This window comes from Bactrocera dorsalis, chromosome 3, assembly GCF_023373825.1.
Source record: "Bactrocera dorsalis isolate Fly_Bdor chromosome 3, ASM2337382v1, whole genome shotgun sequence".
Taxonomy (NCBI): domain Eukaryota; kingdom Metazoa; phylum Arthropoda; class Insecta; order Diptera; family Tephritidae; genus Bactrocera; species Bactrocera dorsalis.
Genome location: NC_064305.1, coordinates 10570026 through 10593469, shown reverse-complemented (window position 1 = coordinate 10593469; position 23444 = coordinate 10570026). Strand labels below are relative to the sequence as shown.

At 32.6% G+C, this 23444-nt stretch overlaps 1 protein-coding gene across 14 annotated transcripts in view; it reads left to right on the top strand.

The window, feature by feature from the left end:
- LOC105233822 (heterogeneous nuclear ribonucleoprotein L) overlaps window positions 1-23444 on the top strand; it is a 289357-nt gene that overhangs the window by 213644 nt on the left and 52269 nt on the right. For 10 of the 14 annotated variants that reach the window (XM_049453016.1, XM_049453012.1, XM_049453014.1 and 7 more), the window contains one exon: window positions 18057-18104. The exons of the other annotated variants lie outside the window; for them this stretch is intronic. In XM_049453016.1, the coding sequence (XP_049308973.1) occupies window positions 18057-18104 (48 nt within the window). The remainder of the gene's footprint in view (window positions 1-18056; window positions 18105-23444) is intronic. 14 annotated transcript variants of the gene reach the window in all.

The window sequence follows — 23444 nt, the reverse complement described above, 5'->3', positions numbered from 1 at the left end:
TAAACAAGTATTTCTAATTTTTTTGAAAGTTGTTTTTGGAAAAAAAATTTTGGTATTTTTGTTTTTTTTAAACCTTGTCTTTGGAAAAAAGTGTTCTCTAATTTTTTTTTAATTTGTATTTTGGTTTTTTTGTTTTGAATGCTGTTTTTTGTTTGAAAATTTTTCTTTAAAAAAGTGGAAAATTTTTTTTGGAAAATTGTTTTGAAAAAAATTATTTTCGAAAAACTTTTTTATTTAATTTTTTTCTAAAATGAAGTTTTTGAATATTCTTTTATTTTGTAAAAAGTTGTTTTGTTAGTTTTTTCTTTCGTTTTGGCAAAAGGTTTTTTGATTTTTTAAGTTGTTTTTGAATTTTTTGTTGGAAAAAATTCCTTTAAAAAAATGTTTTTAATTGTTTTTGTGAGCAAAAATTGTTGTTGGAAAAAAATAGTTTTTGAAAAAAAAAATAGTTTTTGAAAAAAAATAGTTTTTGAAAAAAAATTGTTTTTGAAAAAAACGAATATTTTCCAAATTTTTGTTTCTGTTGGTTCTGTTTCTGCCTACTTTTTTCTTTTGTTCTTCACTTTTTTTATGTATTTTTTGTTTGAAAAGTTGTTTTTGAAATTTTTTTCAGTTTTTTTTAATTTTCGTTATTTCTTTTTTTTCAATTTTCGTCTAATTTTTTTTTTATTTTTGTTGCCGAAAATTATTTTGTTTTGAAAAATCGAAATTTTCTTATTCGAACTTTTTTTTCTGCCACATGGTAAATATTTTGTGGCAACAACAATCCAATTGAAATTTCTTCATATACAGTGCTAACGGATTTTGAGTTGTTATTCGTTTTTGTTGTTGTTATTTTTTCTAGTTGTTGCTATTTGTCAATTTACAGCTGTAAAAATACACATGCTTGACAAGTTTATTTTGCTGTTTGCTGGCAGCACTGAGATCTGTCAAAATAGCTCAAAAACGCCGAAGCAATAAACGAAATTTTGACAACCAAAAAAATATACATACATATTTATATACTAGATATATGTATATTAACATTCATGCATATACGAAATTTCATATACATACATATTTGCTGCAGCTTCAAACAATTTTTTCAGAAAAAATAAATTTCTTTTGCATTTGGGGAAAATGAAAATATTCAAGTGTGGCACGAAAGGAAATAGAAGACGGAACTGACAATAATGAAAATGCATAGATTTGCGTAAAATTGAAATCGATTTGAGTTTTCAACATTTTTACGCTTTTTTTTAATAATTTTCTACGCGTGCTGCTTTTATGCGCGCCTGTGGCGGCTGTGTGCCTTGTGCTTCCGCCTCAAATCAATTCGCAACTGTGTCCACATATTTGCAAAATAATTTGCTGCGTGCCAAAAGCAACAACAGCAACCGCTAACCGTCATCGATTATAAAAAGTATAAAAGAAAAGTGGCGTTGAAATTGAAAATTTGCGAAATGTTGCAGCAGCAGCGTCACGCCAGCTTGTCAGCGCGCGAACAGTGTGTCAGTGCCGACAAAAATGGCAAGAAAAACTTGTTTTAGCTGCAAATTTCCAGCTGGTACGCTTTTTAAATGCGCGCTGTGTTATTGCAAAAATATTGACGCTACTTGAGCGTTGAAAACGCGTAATTGTAAATTACAATAACAAAAGTAGCACAGGTTGGCAGCCAAAAACTCAGCTATAATCCACACCGCTGCTTTCATTGCCGCCTGCACATTGACTTTGACCGCTTAATCTGCTGTTTGTCATTAATTGAAAGCGCCAGCCGCGAAATACTGGTCTGGCAAACAACAAAAACAACTACAATAAACACATAACGCTATGGCTGCAAGTCAGCTGCGTGGCTGTCATTGACGCGCCACCGGAAAATTTGTTTTTCCAAAGCGCGAAATCTCATTTGACACAAGAGGTCAATGCCAGCAGCACACGTAACGGTTTACACATTGCATTTGCGTAGGCACGCACGCACATGGGCGAGCGCGCGTTATCTACGTAACGGTGTGCGCTAGCAACATACCTCGTCAACCGCACCGCGCGCGTTTCACCTCTACGCGTTCGCACGCGGTCGGCGTCGCTGTCTTTTGCGGCCATCGCTTTCATATTTGCTTTTCCAACGCTTGGGCGCCGAATCCACAGGCGGTTTTTGCCGCGCGAGAAACACTTTAATTGTAGGCGCGAGGTCAATTTTGTTTTCCCATTGCGCAATATTATTTTATTTGCCGATTTCTTTTTTTCAATTTTTTTTCAATATTTTTTTCAATTTTTTTTCAATACTTTTTTTTCTAATTTTTTTTTTCAATATGTTTTTTCAATTTTTTTTTTTCAATATTTGTACTTTTCAATAATCGTATTTTTCAATATATTTTTGTTAATTTTTTTCATTAATTTTGTTATGCTTGCCAATGTTGTATATTCAATTATGTGCGCTATTGAAAATCAATTTAGTGTATTTTTATTTATTTATTTGCACCCTTTGGCATGAGTCAGCGCAATTTTGCCCTCCAACGCTTTATTTCCGAGGCGGGAATTATTTTACGAATTTATTCATAAATTTATTTTTATCACACTGAAATGCGTGTGTGTTGCTATAAAAAGCGCTAGAACTATGTAAATTGATTGATTTCATTTCGCTTTTTACTCAGATTATGCAGATGAGCGTAAATATTTCCCTTGCCACGTTTGCTCAGGGCATGTAAATTTTTTCAATAAGTTCTTTATATTTTTTTTTGTTTGTTAATAGGAGGAAATGTAAATAATATTATGAATATGATTTACTTGATTCAATAAATACCAGCAAGCATCTACTATATAATATGCCGATAAGATAGATTCCTCGATCAGCTTCTAAATGAAATGTTAAATATTAGAAGACCGAGATATGAAGGAGGGTGAGAGGGTGGATAATGCCTTCCGGTCGTCTTCTGTTGCGTTGTTGTATTGGCATGGCGGTTTTCAACTTTTCCCATGCTGTGGAGGCATTTTTTGAAGTATTACTGACCGGATAACAACAGGGTTGTGTAAAAATCGACTTATCCGAATTTACGGCTTGTTCATAAGTCTAGATCTCTTATTAGGCTGGCCGTCCATCTTTCACGATTTTCATTCTCTCATCTTCGTTGTCATGTTGTTATTGTATCTTTCTTTATTTGTTCTATTGCGCTCTTGTTTTTTTCGGATGCCTTCTTTAGCTCTCACAGCTTTTCCTTTCCTTATGCCAGACGGTCAATTGGTGCAGTTCCGCTTATGACCAATATCACATCATCTAACACTGTTCGGCAAGCTGATGCAACTCCGAGAGCTGCGGTGCGGTCCACCCTGGTTACTGCCTCCTGCCGGTTCTTCTTTTTAAGCACATCTGTACAGATCTCAGCTCCGTATAATAGTAGGCGATTTTCGCTGCCTTTCCTGCAGCGTGCAGGATTTGAACCCAGAAGAATAGTCTAGGGTTGAGTTTTATGCCAAGGTAGTTTACTGCTTTTTGTGTCCTAAGAATACTTGTAGTCGTTTGCTTGCTGTTGTTATTAGTTAGCTGTAGTAGTTCTGTTTTTTCCTTAGCGAGCTGGAGGTTGTGTGAGTCGAGATGTGCTTTCGTCCGTCTCGTGATCTGAAAAAGCTTCTTCTGTGTCTCATGTTGTAATTAGTGCTGCAATGTCGTCCGCGAGGAATCCTTTATATCTCGGCCTGCCAATAAATGTGATTTCTATCCCCCTTTGACTGAAGCGGTCTCAAGAGCCAACAATTAAGTAAATTGGGCTATGATAATGACTTTCGGAAGGAAAAACTCGAATGCGTAGAACCTGGATCGCATATGTGTGAAATATGTGATTTGAATAGACCAAAAATGAACACAAAATGTAATGAAAAATGTCATGGTAAGATCTGGTTAATAAGCGCTTAGAAACAGCAAGAAGCGTATACTCACTCTTTCCGAAAGACGAAATTAGGAAGAAATTACATGACTTAAAGTCTCACTGGGCTTGTAAAGTGAATGGGAGAACTCCATTCTTGAGGAGTAACTTCCTGAGGCACAAAGTCTCACTGGGCTGCAGCAGTGTATGAGAGGTCTTCAACCTTAAAGAGTACCTTCCTGGGAGCAGAATGCAATGCTATACAGACGGCTCGAAAACGGCTGATGGAATTGGAGCTGGTATAGTTAGATGACGTATCATACTGCGATAAACAGGTTTTCAAGCTGAGACCGGCCTAAGTCTATCCCCTTAGCAGATGTACAAATATTATAAAAGAGAAAAACTTTAACGAGGAAAAAATGATCATTTGCAATGATAAGTCAAGCGGTGCTTTAGGCAATCTCCTCCGTTGCAATGAACAATCGTACTGAAGTGCATAGAAATGCTCACCAAGGTTGTCACTGAAAATAATATCACACTAGCCCCGATCCCTGGGCACAGGAGGATCGATGGAAATAAACTAACCGAGCTTCTGGCAAAAAAAGCTGCGGCAACCAGTTCGATAGGGTTCCTAAACTTTACGAGAGAAGTTAAGGAAAGAAAAAGCAACAGTAAAAAAGCCAGTGACAACAAGTGCTTAGGCTGCGATAAGAGCTGCTGTTTCTGAGAGAGATGAGGGTACCGTTCTATTGTCGTTTTTATAAACAAGGAGTACAGAAGTGAGTGTTTTATTGTTTTACCAGAAAAAATATAACACACAATTTTTAAATTCATATAAACCTCTTAAATGTGGAAACATACTCGTAAAACCCGTTATTTAAGCGCCGAACATTAAAAATTAAGCCACAACGAAGACGAATGAACTCTTTTGAACCTTTCTCTGCAAATTTGCACTACACATTTACATACTGCCGTCCTCGAATAACGCAAACAACAACAACAGCAACACAGCGACTGTACAAAAACAACAATGCAACAACTTTTACTCCACTAAAGTAACGGCAAAAAGCAAATAAACGCGTGAAGCCAAAGTGCCGAGAAAGATGAAGCAGACGAAGCGAGCGAAGTAAAAGCAACAACAAACAAATACGTATGTGCATATAAGTCACCGACAACGTTGAAGTAAAAGAAGTGGAAGAAGTCACTTTTGCAGCTGGTGGCAAAGTTGTACATTTAATTGCCACAAATCTTCCGGCTACTGTTTGTTTGACTTTTTGCGCGCGGCAAGGCAATAATATTATTGCAAAATATGCAACATTTATGCAATAGCAGCAAAAATCAACAGCAACAATAATAAAAAAAAAACGAATAGTGACAACAACAACAATAAATACAACCGTGGCAACAACGACAAAAACAAAAGCTACAAAAATGAAAACAACAACAAAAACGAAAACAACAACAATATCAAACAATTGCAACAACAACAACAATAACTCAGCAAAGCAGCGACAAACGAGCAAAATACCCGTACATGCCCCTTCAATCACGTTGTTTATTTTTTCCTGTTGCACGCGCACGCAGATTATGCAACAAGCGCGCCAACGACGCCAGCAAAAAAAAGGAGCGCAAAGCTGAAGGAAATTCGCAACTGATAAACATTTACATGCAACGACATGCATATATAGTTATTGCTTGTTGTAGTTGCAGTTTCAGTTGTTGTTGTTGGTGATGTGGCAAAAACAGTTGCGCGCTCCATTTTCACTTTTATCTTGGCCATGCAGCGACATGTTGCAAGCCAGCCACCAGACGTGTGTTAACAGGTAAAAACGCTGTTTTCTGCTGCTGTCATGCCACCCCTTCCGCCCCTCGCACCAAAAAAATTTTCCACGCGTTGCAGATGCGTTTTTGACATACGTCAGTTGTTCGTTGTAGTTCGGCTGTGTGTGTGTGTGTGGCAGTTTGCTTTTCCCTCCTCTAACAACCTGCCGCGTGAAAAACCTGCTCCAATTTGTTGTTGGCAATTAAGCGCATGTGTTGCAAGATGCATTATGTGTACAGGCATATACACAGACGCGCATGCTGTTGTACAAGTTTGTCCACCGCTGCAGCAGTTTGCTTTGAGGCCAAAGCGAAAAATGCAAATGTCGCAACAACTCCATACTTTTACGTGCTGCCTGCCACATGTCGCATTGTTCACCCCACTTTCGCCGTCTTTCGCTTAATTTTCCGGTATTTTTCTTTATAATACTGTTGGATGTGTTGCTGTGTATGGATGTGTTATATATTTTTCGATACTTTCCGTTATATCGATGGCGGGCATTGAACGCGTTTACACGCTTTCGCGCTCAAGCTGGACATGTTGGTGCCACCACTTCAATGAGCTGCCGTAATAAACTTGATACAAAACCGTGAATGGTGGTGAATTGTTGGCGGAAGCGATTTTTGTATTGAAAAATAAAATTATTGAATGGTTTTCGCAGTAAATTAAACAAAAATTATATGTTGCAAGTATGTGTAAATGCCACAGTTTTGGAGATATCGATTTGAAAATTGACACACGTATTTTTCTCCTCAAAAGCCTGCTATTTCTCGATTTATTGATGTTATTAGAGCAGTTTTGCATATAGTTGCCATACAAACTGAACGCTCGGAATCAAGTGCTTGTATGGGAAACTTTTTTATTTGACGAGATATCGTTAGGAAATTTGGCACAATTTATAGTTTAAAACAGTGCTACAATCTCCGAAGAAATCGTTCAGAGAGGACCACTATAGCATATAGCTACCATACAAAGTAAGCGATCAAAATATAGTCTTTATATGAAAAACATTTTTATTTGAAGAAGTATTTTCACGAAATTTGGCACAGATGATTTTTCAAAGCAATGCTACATTCTCCGAAGAAATCGTTCAGAGCGGACCACTATAGCTTACAGCTGTCATAGAAATCGATGAATCATAATCAGGTCCTTATATGAAAAACTTTGCCATTTGAGAAGATATCTGCACAAAATTTCGCATGGGTGTTTGCCTAAAGAAGTAATGCAATCTCCGAAGAATTGCTTCAGATCGGACCACTATAACATATAGCTGTCATACAAACGCACAGATGAAAATAAAGTTCTTGTAGGGAGGACTCTTTTATTTGACAAGATATCTTCACAAAATTTACCATGAATTATTGTCGACGCGAAGTATATAATATCTGAAGAAATTTTTCGGATCGAACCACTATAGCATATAGCTGCCATACAAACTACTCGATCGGAATTAAGTCCTTGTATGGAAAACTTGTTAACGTGATAAGATATCTTCACGGAATTTTGTGTAGATCAATGTCCATAGCAATGCTTCAGTTTCCGAAAAAATTGTTCAGATCGGAGCACTATAGCATATAGCTGTCATACAAACTGACCCCTCAAAATCAAGTGGTGGTATGGAAAACTTTTCTCTTTTACATGATATCTTCATGAAATTCGGTATAGATAATTTTCCAATCCAACGCTATCATCTCTGAGTAAATTGTACAGTTCGGACCACTATAGCATATAGCTACCATATAAGCTAAACGAGCAAAATCAGGATAAAGATATTTTTCTAACCGAAATCGGCAGTTTTCTCACTTTTAATTTATTACTACAGCGCATTAATACAACAACAAAGTTAAGCAGTTGAATTGTAAATCTAAAAAATTGTTAACAACTCTATAAAGTGATTTAGATGCCTTTGCTACTTTTTTCCTATATAACCTTCATTATACCACTTTACTTATTTTCTACCAGTTATGTGTTCATTTCACCACTCTCTGTCAAATTCAGCTTCATAAGATATCACTATATATTGTATAAGCACGTTTGCTGTTCATTAAAAACGATTCATTTCTTTCCAATCCTTAACCTATTTTTTTCAAACCCGTAAGCTCCTTCATTGCTTGCTATTGTTTCCAATTCAATTCAATTTTCAACTGCTTGCGGCACTAGCGTCTAGAAACCGCATTTTTCCATAATGCAACTTCTAGTCTACCCCCACAATGCCACACGCACAGCCATTACTCTTTTAACACCACCTTAAAGCGCGCCAGCTTTGCAGCCGCGAATTTAAAGCGAGCTTTCGCCAACAGAAGCCTCATTAAACGCATGGTTGCATTTAAAAAATCCGCCAGTGTTATCAAAATTCCTGACGCACACGCATACGATCACACACACACACACACCCTTAGCAAGGAGCAAGGATTTTTTCGCAGTGCGCTTGAAGTGCCCGCGTCTGTAATCAACGCTCGCGCCGCAGCGGCAGCCCACAACTGTTTTAGTGCTCCACTGCAGCGAAGCCGCTGCTGCAAAATGCTATGCATATGACTTGAATAATATTTTATTAATTCTTTCACAACTTCGGCGGCTGCTGCTGCTGCATTTCAGTGCTCGGTGTTCAGTGCACATTGCTCCGCCTCTTCGGCATAAGCGTTGTGCTCATTCTCAGCGCATTGGGCGCGGCGTGCTTGAGGCGCTGTGGTGTTGAAGCGATTCTTTTTGTGTTCGCAGCGGCGAATTCAATTAAAAAACTCATTAAATTGCACAACTGCTGATGACTGGCGCTTGAGATGCTCTTCGAGGCGCTAACACGGCTGCGTGTTCTTGTTCTTGTGCGTGTGTGTGTGGGTGTCTAAGCAAATAGTTTTTTTTTTATTGTAATTCGGTTGCGGTTTGAGCGTCAGGAATTTAGCCGCAATTGTGTTTTCCCTCCTTTCCTCCTTTTTCTCTCTCCTTTCAACACTTCTAGCCTGCAATTTGCTTAGCTTGCTGTCTTCGCCTCGAGTGCTGCTGCAGTTTTTCATTTTCATTATTTTATTTAACGCTTGCAAATTTAGTGGTTCTATTTAAATTTCTTCAGATCAAAGCATGATTATTGCGCTGTCAGACATTTAACTGTAAAATGCAGCGCGCTAAAGTATTTGCGTGTGTTTGTGCGTATTTTTTTCAAGGCGATAATTTCATCACAAAGGCAGTGAAGCGGCAACTTGTGAGGTTCGTAGACAACAAAAGGTGTCGAATTAATAAGTGCTTTGCATTTCGGCGTGACGTACAGTGTGTCGATAGTGTTGAAATTTAGTTTTGAAAGATATAACAAGAAAAGAACGCAAAAAAAATTAATATACCATTGAACTTCCATAACTCGAACTTCTAGAACTCGAAGTTTACCATAATTTGAACTCTTGAGTTGGCAATAGAAGTCAAATTTCATACGAATTTCATAACTCGAAGTCTCTTACTGGAAACTGAATTATGATGACACGAGTTCAGGAAGCATTACTGTCGCAGTTATGATGCCTCAAAGCTTTTACTTCAATAAATTATTAATTAGTACAATAGTCATTTCTTTTTCTTTAACATTTTGGCGATATTTCCTTCAGTGCGCCTAAATGTAGGCAATATTTCATGTAATATATTATAAAGTAATACTGAAGAAGTGAAAAAAACTCTAGAAATGCTCTAAAATTTGTTGAACTTAGCTCATTCTGCTTTTTTTGCAATTTCGGAATATTTCATGCATCGCTCCTAAATGTAGGCAATACTGCATGTGCTCCATGCCAATCTAATAATGATTATTTTTAATAACGTTTCAAAACAAAGAGCATTAAAAGATATTTTTTTACATTTTCGCTGGATTTCCTTTAGCGCGCCTAAATTTAGACTATATTTCTTTTGTTCTAATGCAAGCAAATAATAATTATTTTTAATACTCTTTTGAAAGAAATAGCAAGATAGGAAATTTTTTTGCATTTTCGCAACATTTCCTTCAGTGTGCCTAAATGTAGGCAATATTTAATATGTTTAATTGCTAGCGAATAATAATTGTAAATAATACGCCATCTAAAGAGCCACTTAAGATAATTCATATCAAGTATTAAACAATTTCCGGAATATTTCACTCAGTACGCCTAAATGTAGGCAATATTTCTTGTGTTCTAAACAAATAAAGCAAATAATAATTATTTTTAATACGCCTTTAAAAAAAAATAGCATGATAGTATTTTTTTCGTTTTTTCGGGATTTCCTTCAGCGCGCCTAAATGTAGGCAATAATGTGTTTTATTGCTTATAAACATAATAACTGTATTTAATACTCCTCTAAAATCAAATTAGATATACTTTCAAATCAATTATTAAACAATTTCCGGCTTGTTTCTCCCAGCGCGCCTAAATGTAGGCAATTAAGTATTGTGTTTTATTGCTCAAATGTATATACATATGTATATTTGATATATAAACAAATCAAACGTGGTTTTTCAACTCCCAAGTCGTTGTAGCCCCTTAAGCAAGTTTCTCCCTCTAATCATGTGTTCTTTGAGGCTCTATTATTCACCTAGGCACTACAAGAAAATAAATGTATCTTCCTTCTCTCCTTCACTTCGAAATTATTTATGCCTCAATTACTCCGGAAGCCTCGTAAATATTTGATATATTTTAATAACTCAATAATTGTCTCATTTTAACGCAGCAAAAGGTTTTTTTCGGCACGCCGAAATGTATACTACATATTTTATATTCAACTGGATTATCTAAAATGTATTTGTAGTATGTAAACTTTTTCTTTTATTTGGATATATTTTTACACGACTCGTCAAACTCGTTTAAGCATTATAAATTTCACGCCTACTCACGTAAACTCGCCTAAATGTATGCAACATTTAATGTCGACATATTTTCTTGTCTGTAGATATAAAATTTAATACAGATAAAGTATATGGGTTCTTAATTAACGTTTTCTGCTTTTGAAAACTATGATACCCTCAAGCTATTTATACGATAGCGCCTAAATGTAGGCAAAAAAATGTTTAAAAACCTTCGGCATGGTTGAACATGACCACTTATGTGTAAAAATAATACGAATACATTGATTTTTATCGATATAACTAAAAATTATTTTTTTATGAGATTTTATAATTTTTTTTAAATTTATTTACTTTTTATAATATCAGCTACATTTTTTCCACAAAAAAGTCAGTATAATATGTTAGTATAACTACAAATAAGAATTCCTCGTCAATAACTTATCTTTTCATTTATAATATTTTTTTTAATATTATTTTTTTTATATTATTTTTACCCTAAAACCCCACTGTGCCCATGAAATAGTTTTGCCAAAGCCAATCAAGAATGTTTAGCAGTTGCTAATAATGCATTTAGCTATCGCCTTAGGCAAGCGAATTCTCAAAATACTTACTGGCACTGCGTTAGTAGCATCTCTGGCGATCACTCTACCCTCTCTTTCGCTCCTAGCTGCCTACTGCTGATAAATTAAAATTCCCTCGATTATGTCGCACACGAGTTGACCGTGCACAGGCGTTGCACGATCGCGTCGACTGCTGTCACTTGCAACAACAAGCACCTAGTCTTGAAAGCAAAAATTGTTGTGAAAACTGCGAATTTGTCATTTGTCAACGTGTCGGCGGCGCAGCGCTGCGCTGACAGTGACAGACAGCCAGACAGGAAGATGTGTACATTTCGAATGCCGAACAACGTGCAGATAATCATTACTAGAATTTCAACATTTTGTTGTTATGTTGTAAATTGTAAATACTAAAGATAGCTGGCGTTATTTTAGTTTGATGCTGTAGTACTGAACTGTTGTTGTAGAGAAAGAAAATTTTAGAATTAAGACAAATAGTTGCGAAAGTAAAGCCAGAAACTGCTTTGAGCTGTCTAAAAATAGCGCTCAGCCTGCATTGCCTGATAGCTTTTGCTGTAAATTGATTTTTTAATTTGCTTTTTATTTTTTATTATTTTTTTAATTCATTATTTTTCTTATTAATTATTAATAATTTTTTTAATTATTATTTTTTTATTAATTATTTTTCTAATTAATTATTTTTTTACATTAATACTAATACTAATTTACTATTTTTTTATATTTTATTTAATGTTTTTTAAAATTAAAAAAACTAATTAATTAAAAATCAAATTAACAAAAAATTAAATAAAAACAGATTTAAAAAAGTATAAATAAATAATTAACTTAACAATAATAATTAAAAAAAAAAAATTATTAACTAATACAAATTAAAGCAAATTAATTAATTAATAAAAATTAAAAAAAAACTAATAATTAAAAGCCAAATTAATAAAAAACAAATTAAAAAGGAATAAATAGTCAGATTAATAATAATACTTAATTTAAAAAAGAACCAACAAATAAAAATTAATTTAATTAATAAAAATTAAATTTAAATTTATCTAAAAAATTAAAACCAAATTTAAAAGAATTATTATTAAAAGTAATAATTAATTTAAAAAATTAATAAAAATTAAAAAAATAGTTAAATTAATTAAAAACCGTATTAAATAAAAATTTAATTACAGATCAAATTTAAAAAGAATAAGTAAATAATTACTTAAATTAATTAATTAAATTATTATTTTTTTTCCAAATTTATTTAGCTAATTAAATTAATTAATTAAATTAAAAAATTAAATAATTAAATTAATTTAAAAAATTAATAAAAATTAAAAAAATAGTTAAATTAATTAAAAACCGTATTAAATAAAAATTTAATTACAGATCAAATTTAAAAAGAATAAGTAAATAATTACTTAAATTAATTAATTAAATTATTATTTTTTTTCCAAATTTATTTAGCTAATTAAATTAATTAATTAAATTATTATTTTTTTCCAAAGGGTAATTTTTTTTGCGAATCCACCATTTTGTCAAAAATAAAATTTTGACAAGTACCTCGTTCATTTTCATTAGTTAAAAAATATAATTGATTAAAATAATATGTATTAATTAAAAAATTAATTAAAAATAATTTATTAAAAAGAAAAAAAAATAAATTTAAAAAAAATTAATAAAATAAAAAATTAGTTAACACTCCAGTAGTCGCGCGTACTACAATAGTAGACCACTTGTGTATATACTTTTACGTTTTACGAATAACTATTCCCAAGAAGTCTGATTTTAAGTTCCTAATATGTTTAAAATGAATATTTTTTGGTTGATTTGGTTTTATAATAAACTGTTACTTATTATTATTAAAACAAATTTTTTTATTTACAAATATTTCGTTTCAAACCCTTATGTCTAAAATGTTCTACACATGTAGTACGCGCGACTACTAACGGCACAAAAAGGGGCGCGAGCACTGGAGTGTTAAAAATAATTAATTAAAAAATAAATAAAACGGAAATTGGAAAATAAAAAAATAATAATAATTTAAAAAAAAAACCTATGCCTTATCGCCAGTCACCTTTTCTCACAGATCTTGCTGGCTACTGGAGACTGCTTAAGAATCTTACTAGATATAGATACACACTTATATGTATATACATATATATTTTTAGTGCTCCATGCACTTAATTATTTGAAAACTTTCCTTTCGCCCATTAATATTTGAATTATTTATGCATTCTTGCGCCTTCTTAGAATTACTAAGAGAATAAAAATTTATCTGGGCGCCCAAAAGTATGCAAAAGAGTTGCATTTATTGTTCAGTTTTAATTCCTTCAGCTGTTTTTTTATTATTATTATTATATACATACATATATGCTAGCTGCCTTGAGCGCTCTCAAGTATTTTTTAGCGCCACAGCTGCCTAGCTTCGCATGCAACTTTCTTATTCTCAACACTTTGTCGCCGAAAAAAACTTTTCACTTAACGCCGTTAATCATTGCCAGTGTGTTGCAAAAGACATTTGCGGCATCAAAGTGATGAATTAACGGGCATATTTGAGATGGCTGCAATAAAAAATTAAATTAAAAAGTGCTACAAAAACTTAAATGATGAAAAAACCAGCACACGCAAACAAAAATACACATACAAGCATACATACATACATACATATGTATGTGTGAGCAGCGAAAGCTTACCCTCAAATGACCTTAAAAAGCACTTATGCCTCCACACTTTCTTAAAACTTTTCACTTATGAAGGTGACGAAGTGGTTGGGGCAGACTGAGCGTGTTTAAAAAGATGTAAAGGGTGAAAATTTTACTTTTGTTTAAGAAAAAAAAGCTTTTACATGCTTACAAAAAGCTGAAGAAAATTATATTTATCTTTGCCAACACTCGGCAAGTTAAATAAAAACTTAAATTAAATGTGTGCGCCAAAAAAAAAGAAATTAAAGCGAAGCATTTGTAAGGAAAGTTCATGTGCATATCTTTTGTTGGATTAAAGCAAGCGGCTAACCGCAGCTTATGAGCTTTCGACATAAGTGTGATATAAGCTCATACATATACATATACTTAGTTCATAGTTCATGGATGGTACATATGCACAAGCATTTATATTTGCCCTTTAACTCGCTAGGTGTTGAAACTCATTAGCGCTGTAGTGCCCTACTGAAGTAGTGACTGGAAGCGGCCTTTGAGAGCTTTCGAAAAACTGCTTGATCTCTCATACTTGCATTTAACATTAATGTTGTTGTATATGTTGTAGGGTTTCGTGGTTTTGAAGAGCCTAAAAATGCATAACAAACTAGCGCAAGCCACAAAAAAAGGTCAAAACGTGCTACGAGCTTAAACGGACAAAAAATGAAAGCTTAAAAGCTTTAGTGCTTATTTAAAGCAGAAAAAAAGTATTTTGCAAAAAAAGATAAGCACTGTAGGACTACATGGAAAATTTTTAATGTATTTTGTCAAATGCTTGAACTGCAGGCGCTATGCTTGAACACTGTTTTGAAATGATTGAATGTACTATATGTACTTAATTAATTTAATTACTCTAAAATACTTCAACTATAACGTTTTGAGTAAATTTTCGCACAGAGAGTTGCGAGAGTTATGCTTGAATACTAATTTCAAATCATTGATGATGCAATTTGCATTTGAAAGATTTATCTCCACAAATAAGCACGGTGGGATTATTTAGAGAATTATTAGTGTATTTTGTCAAATGCTTGAACGGCAGGCGCTATGCTTGAACACTAATTTTGAATGATTGATAGCACAATATGTACTTAAAATGACTTTAAAATGCTTCATGTGTAATGTTGTGGATAAATTTTCGTACCAAGAACTGCAAGTGCTATGCTTGAACACTAATTTCACATAATTGATAGTGCAACATACATTTGTAAAATTTCCAACTACAAAGATGCGCGGTTGGATTATTTAGAGTATTTTTAGTACATTTTGTCAAATGCTTGAACTGTAGGCGCTATGCTTGAACACTAGTTTTATGTGATTAAATGTAAAATATGTATGTATGTATAATTATTTTAAATTTCTAATGTATGTAAAATTCTCTGAGAGCTTAAACAAGCGGCTTTTTGATATACTTGTTTATGCTTGACTGTAAAAATACTTCATTTTGAAGAAAAATATTATTTCAGTACTTAATTCGAGTTTTATGCATATTTTTCGGGTATAAAGTTTAAAGTTTTGCAAAATTAGGTAACATTTGTGAGCCTGAATGCTTGAACGCATGCTTGAATTATAGAAAGCTGCGTCGACTACTTTGCTTTACGATTTTATTTTAAGCCAAATTGATTTGGTGCCAATTTTTGCCGGATTAAGTGACATTTTGTTGCTTGAAAGCATGCTTGAATGAAAAAAAATCTTCATATGGTACTTTATAATGCTAGAAACTTGTTCCGACGTACTTGATTCGGGTTTTGTGCATACTTTTCGGGTATACAATTCTAAAATTTTGCAAAATTGAGTAAAATTCTTTAGCTTGAATGCTTGAAAGCATGCTTGAATAAAAAAAGCTGCGTCGACTATTTTTTTTTGTGATTTTCTGTTACGCCAAATTGACTAAGTGCCAATTTTTGCAAGATTAAGTGACATTTTGTTGCTTGAAAGCATGCTTGAATGATTAAAATTCGCGTGTAATATTTTATTTTGCGATTTTCTGCTATTTGACATAAATTTTAGTCTAAATATGAAATCTTAAAAATAAGTACTCAATCTTGTTGCTTGATACCAAGCTTGAACTCTAAAAATATTGCAAATTATCAGTTTTTCTCAACTTAAAACTGTGAAACTCTAAAATTTTGCAAAATTAAGTAATTTTTTGTTGCTTGAAAGACTACTTAAATGCTTGAAAACATGTTTGAGGGTATGCTTGAATGAATGCGTTGACTAGAATTTACTGCGGCGCCAAACCGACTTTTGGTCTCAATATGAAATTTACACAAGTTACAAATTAACACAAAATCTTGTTGCTTGATACCATGTTTGAACTCTAAAAATATTGTAAATTATTAGATTATCGCTACTTAAAACTATTTACACGCTAATTATAAAATTATTTGAGAACAGCACCGCCAATGCTAAGATCGAAACTTGTTCCCGCATGCTTGAGCGTATGCTTGATAAGGCAATTAACACAATTTAAAGCTTTAAGCGACTGCCGAAGGTCAACTTTACCGTCTACAAATACGTTCGCTGAATGCCTGCCTATTAAAGGCGTTCTAACTACACTTATGTGACGCAATGCCGTCATTTTTTCGCTACTCAATACTTTGAAGCCTTTTGCGTTGCGCTATGCAATGCAATTTGAATGAAACGCCAGCTGTCAACAGCTGGTGACTTGGATTTAATGTACTTGAAAATTGAAAAAAGCCGATTACAGAGATTAGGTGATTTCCTTGACGCTTGGCATATGACCTCCTCTACCACATACGCACATACTCATATATGCTACTTATGCCACATATATGGATGTATGTATATGTGTGTCGTTTTACTGCTTAATGCAGGAATGCATCTGAAGCTTATGCAGGAAGTTTGATATCTTTACAACTCTTTTGATATTCACGCACACACACACATGCACCCAAACACACAGCTACAGTCCTGTAAAGCTTCTCATCCAGCGCGGTGTCACAACGCGGCACACCCGATGAAGATGAATCCGTTCGTAATGACAAATGTGCGAAGTGAAAAGCACTCGACAGCATCCACCCACTGCCATTTCAGCGCAAGTATACATGCACAACAACAACAACAACAATAAGCAATCTGCATGCGCATATGCCGTATATGCATGTGGATGAGTGTGGTTGTGTGTAAGTAGTTATTGCAATCATTGCAGCTTAGCTGTCTGTCGCGTGGCAGCTCTGTAATGAAAGCGCCTCCTACTTTAGACACTTGTTGTGGCAAGGCTGTCTTCTTTCATTCTAGATTTTCGCCCGTTATTCTTGCACACATTATACTCTCTTCTATGCCCACGCGCTTACTACGTTGGCAATTGGGTCAAGTGTGCCACAGCAGCGGCCAAGTAAACACATGCAATTGTAGGCGCAATTCACACACACACACACATACACAAGCACATATGCGGCAGTTGCGTACAAATAGAACATGCGCTCCATGATTCGCTGCACACTTGAGTTGAAGTGTTGGAAACATTAGAAAATTGAGTTGTGAAAATAAATTTGTTCCTGCTTTTAGTTGTATCACCTTGTGTTGTGTAGCATACCTTAAGGCGTATGCTATTAAAGTAATGCATTTTTAATGCTATTTTTTCTAAAAATGTATATTTTTTAATTAAAAATAATAACAAACGTTAAACGGTTGCAACGAAGCTTTAAATACCCTTCACAAATAGACAATTTCTAAAAAAGAGCTTGACTTTTATCGTTTAGTTTGTATGGTAGCTATATGCTATAGTGGTCTGATCTGCATAATTTTTTCACATATTATAGTTACCTGACAATAATTTGTGCCAAATTTCGTTATAATATCTCGTCAAATAAAAAAGTTTTCCATACACGGACTTGATTTTGATCGGTCAGTTTGTATGACAGCTATATGTTATAGTCGTTCGATCTTGAAAATTCATTCAGATATTGTAGCATAGCCTTAGACAATAATTCGTGCCAAATTTCGTTATAATATCTCGTCAAATAAAATTTTTTTTCATACAAGCACTTGATTTTGACCAATCAGTTTGTATGACAGCTATATGCTATAGTGGTCAGATATTGGCGTTTCCGCCAAATGAGCAGCTTCTTATGAAATAAAAAGGTTGTGCAAAATTTCAGATTAATATCTCCAAACCTGTGCCACTAACTCACTTATATGGAGACAGTTGGTTGTCGCGTTTATTTTTATAATTACACATATGTACATATATTATATATACATATGTATATCTATATAAATTATTATGTTTTTTCCTATATTTCATTTCTTAATATACTTGTTTATAATATTATATAAAACATATTTTATCTGTATATCAAAACTCATTATCTCTTTTCTTCTCTCTCTTTTCAGGTAAGTTTCAGCAAAATAGTTTCATAACTACCACCACAAATAGTACTAGTAAGTACACAATTTTCTATTACACTTATTTAAAAAAAATATTAACCCGAATTATACATAAGTATATAAGGCGATTTTTCATTTGAAATTTAGCTCGAATTAACAGCAGACGTTTGTATAGCATAGTGTGACTGCGTGTAGCAAAAAGCATGAATATTACATAAATCGTTGCATGCATTTTGCGTATAATAATTCAATTAATTTTCGTAAATTCTTTCATTTTTTCCACACAATTTATGTTTTAAAAACTGCAAAATCAAAGCGAATTTGTTCATACTGCGCCTAAAAAATGTGCCTATTAATGTTTGAAAAATTTTATTGAAGCATACTTTTAGGTGATATGCCTTTCAAATATAATATACTATAGCTCTTCTTTTAATATTAAATAATTCTCGTTAGTTTTCATAGCGACAAGTTAATTTTATTATTTAAAATTTTTACTCCGTGCTATACTTTTAGGCGTTTTGAGTTTTGACATTTTTTATTTTAGTTTAGTTTACTTTAGTTGTTTTATAATTAATTCTGAAATTAGAAAATTGAGATAATGGGTATGTTTTTTCCTACAAATGCTAATTTAACTGTTGGAAATTTTACTTCCTGCTATATGCTTTTAGGCGATTTGCCAAATCCTGGAACTGAAGTTTCTTTTAACACGTTCGCGGACGTGAATGCTATAGCATTCATTTTCATACTGATGCAAAATGACGTGAATGCTATAGCATTCATTGTATATAACGGTTAAAATACGATGTTCTGACTACTCTTATAATATATGTCTAATTAGATTTCGGATATTACAACTAGTTTCAAAAATACTTGCCTGTATATTTTTGCAGCTCCCTAAATTTTTTTGCGTCCGCGAACGTGTTAAATAAAGTAATTTAAAAATTCTTTTCATATTTTTGTTTGTGTAAATATAATTAGTTAAACTGAAATTAGAAAATTTGAATTTTTTCCAACTTGAAATTTGAGCTATACTTTTAGGCGCTAATTAAATTTATAAACATTTGATACTTCTTTATGTTTATCTGTATTATTGAAATAAGAAATTTAAAAAAAAAATTTATTGCGTATAAAATATTAAAATATGTTTAATACCTGTACAAGTCGATTTTGCCGCTTCGAGGCATACTTTTAGGCGATTTACCTTTTGATGAGATATTTTTAGTTTTTTACTCCAAATATTTGGTATAAAATATTATAAATTTGCTAATGTTTCTACAAGCTGCTTTAGCTGTTCGAAATTTTACTTCGAAGCATAGTTTTAGGCGTTTTGATTTTTAAGTGAAATATGTATAATGTACATACATACATTCGTGTACTTTTTGTTTTTGTATGGTTTTATACATCTATTTCGAAATTTTTTTAAGTTTGTATCGTAGGCCTTGAATTGTTTATCAAAAGGTTTTTACAAAACCACATATTTAAAACTGAAGAAAAATTCCACATGTGTAACAGTAAAAATGCTCTATTTTGCAAAATTACAATATCTATAAATACAAGTATAAATTAATAACTTAAAAAAGAAGATTTTTGAAAAAGTTTTTGAAAAAACATTTTAAAAATTAAAATAAAATTGAAAAAAATGTAGAAAAAATGTTGAAAAAAATTCTGAAAACAAAAATAAAAAAATTTTGAAAAAAGATTTAGAAAAAATTAAAAAAAAAATTAAAAAAAAATTAAAAAAAAATTTAAAAAAAAATTTATAAAAAATATTAGAAAAAATTTGAAAAAAAATTTAAAAAAATGTTGGAAACAATTTAAAAATAAGTTGAATAAATAAAAAATATTTTGAAAAATAATTTAATATTATTTAAATACTCGTAATAATAAATATTTTTAAATTAAATAAAGTTTTTTTATATTTAAAAGTTTTTTTTCTGTTTCAGTAAAAAGTTTATCTTATGTGTTGTTTTAGCATTCTTCGATTAAGTCTATACATATGTACATATGAATATCCGCGTTGATTTCCACACGTGCAGTACCTCATATTAATTTATTTATATGTATAGTATATGTGATATCCTTCGGCAGAAATCCATCAAAGTCATTCAAAATCTCGAATGAAATGCCAAATGTCAAGTAAAAGATAAAATCTTGTATCTATCAATGACCATTAGGAGCATATGCTCACATACATACATGAACACACATATATATATATTTACAAAACAATTTTTTTCTAATGAAGTTGCTCTTGAATTAGCAAGATGCATGCTTGAAATTATCCCAGTGAAAGAAAGCAAATCAAAGCGACAGTTAATAGTCGCCCCAAGGGAATCACTATCATTTCAAGTGTGAGAGGGGTTGGTGCTGGCAGAAAATTAATGCCAGTCTGATGACAGACACGAAGATAGATGTACTTGAATATGCAAAGTGGCATATAAAAGCTGCCAATGAAACTACACCGAACCCCACCCAACCAAACCGTCGACTCTTTGCTCACTGGCAATGAGATAATCCACTTTAAACAATTCACTTGATGTTGGGTTTGCTGTTTTTATATTTTGCTGCTGGCAATTGAATTACTCATAGCTATTTACACACTTGTGTCTGTCGCCCACTCCACTTGCCAGACGACCAGCTGCCGATTGGCCTCAATAGGTGCCACCTGAAATCAGCTCCAAGTCTCACTCGCTCCCTTCTTCATTTGCTCGACCTCTAGCCGCTTTGGCAGCACAGCTGCTACCTGCAGGTCGCTTTATCTTCCATTTCCATTAACATTTCAATTTCCCAAGTGCATTCACCATGGCATATTTTCGAGAATTCACTAACTTTCGGTTTCTACAACCAACGTAGTCAGTCGCTCGATCTGCAGGCGCTTGTGTTGTGGCCTATTTGTTGTAGGTCACCTAACAGCACCAACACCGTCGGCAGCTGCCGCTTCCTCGCTGCACTCGCAATGTTGATTTAAAAGCTTCAAGTGTACATTACAAAATATTTATCTGCATTAGCATATCAGTCTTCAACGTTTGCTCGGAACTTGCAGCATTCCTTTCCGCCTTTCCGTCTCTTGCTCGCGCGCTCAGCCCACTCCCGCTGTGCGCAATCTGTTCGTGCATATTTATTGCGCTTGTAAGTGCTTTCTGCAATATTAAAATATTATTAGTCGCTTTCGCAATGACTAAGTATATATTTATCGCAAAACTCGCCGTCGCAAGGCGAACGGATTTAATTTCCCATTTTCCCGGAAGCTGCAAAGGACATTTTGCGAAATTATTATGCAACTTAATTTGTGTTGGATTTTGTTTGGGTACCGTTTTTTTTTTTTATTGAAAAAGCGTAAAGCACAAATTTTAGTAATTCCAGTTTAATCAAGTATTGAAAGCTGTTAATATGAATGCTGATTCTAAATTCGACGGTTCAGTGTGCAGCATTTTGTAGCAAGCTTTCGGAGCACTGATTTTTATAGCTCAATTTGACATAATGTTTTTTGTAGTAATAGGAGAAAGCTTGCTTAAAATATATTTACTTTTGGAATTTATTATTACTTTAGATAAATTTTTGGTATAAAAATAAATAAAAGCTCCATAAAAGCTCTCGTGAACTAGTTTAGAGCGTATCATTTACAATGAGATTAGATATTTTGAATTTTGAATTTTTAAATTTTCTCAAATGTGTATTAGCGCGGATCTTTTTCTGAAAGCTTTTATCAAAGTAGAACTTTCTGCGAGCTTTTTTAATTACATTCACATTTCCTGAAACGTAAAGCTTTTTTGAAGTTTGAACCAATGAAATTTCAAGTTTTGAACTTTCTTAAAATGTTTCCTGTTGATACATTTTACTCACAATCCTTGAAAGGAGGAGAAAGCTCAAAACGTTCCAAATTTAAAATCTTGAACTAAGTTTCGTAATCTATTTATATTATAATAGATCTTTCTAAAAGCTTTAATCAAAATAGAGCTTTCTTTGAGCTTTTTTAATTACACTTACATTATCTTATACGTAAAGCTTTTAGAAACTTTTTGAAAGTTTTAACCAATGACATTATCGGTACACTTTGTTTACTAATTTTGAAAGGAGTTTTTACAAAATATTTAAATGTAAATAATTTTGTCATAATGTATATTAAAACCAGATATTTCTTAAAGGTTTAGTAAAGGTAAAGCTTTCTTCGAGCTTTTTTTAATTACATTTATATTTTCATAATAATGAAGTTTTTTAAAAGCTTTTTCTGAAAGCTTTTATGGAAATTAATTTCAAATCTTGATATGTGTAAACTTTTTGAAAAAGCTAAACGTTTTAAAAGCTTTATTACAAGTTAAGCTTTTTCTGAAAGCTTTCATCGAAATAAACTTAAAATCTTGAAATATGTAAACTTTTTAAAAAAGCTAAACGTTTTGAAAGCTCTATTTCAAGTAAAGCTTTTTCTGAAAGCTTTTATCGAAATAAATTTAAAAGTTTGCTGCGCATTTTAAAAATTTTATTCCAAGTAAAGTTTTCGTCGAGCTTTTTTTTATTTTATGTACATACATACATACATATATTAATGTACTATTCCTATTCTTGTCCAATCTTTTGCAAAACAATTTTTTTGTCTGTAAAAAAAGCTTTTTACGGTAAAGTTTTATACGCATGTAAATATAATTACTTAAAAAAATATGAAACCCGGCTGATGAGCTTTCTAAAAAGCTTTTTAAGAACTTTATTAGTATAGCTTTTATTGAGCTTTTTTTATTATTACATATGTATTAGAATCTTTGATTGGTATTCTTGAAATTTTGTAGATACAAATTTTTTTTAAAGTTAAAGCTTTCAAATATTTTCGAGAGCTTTATTTGAAGTAAAAAAAGTGTTGAAAGTGAATTTCTATTTATTATAATATATTATATAAATTTTTTACACTAAAAAATTTGGTTAACCTCAAAAGTGCTTAGTTGAGCTTCTATAAAGCTTTTCACCTACTCTTTTTTAAATTAAGGCCGGAAAGCTTTTCTTTCGATACTCCTTAATATGAGTATTTTAAAGATAGTTCGCTCAACTTTTTTCACTAAAGAATAATATTTTTGTATGAAAAGTAAGGAGCGCCACCTAACGCAAACTTTTAGTAACAATGAGTATACAAATCAACTAAAAACTATTTAAAATACCACCCAAAGAATCTCATTGTACAAAATGAGCTCCCTCAAAATACAAGCATGCCAGCGCTTAATGAAGTTTTCTATATACTATACTTCGTACAAACCTTTTACTTTTTTTTTTAGAGAAGCCATTTAATCATGAGTTTCAGTCCGATTCAATTTTGATCAGCTAATATAATGAATTGTGGGTTTCAAAATATGTCAAGCTGATCAAAGGGCTATTAAATCTAGAGTTTATAGAATGTCAATATACCAAAGT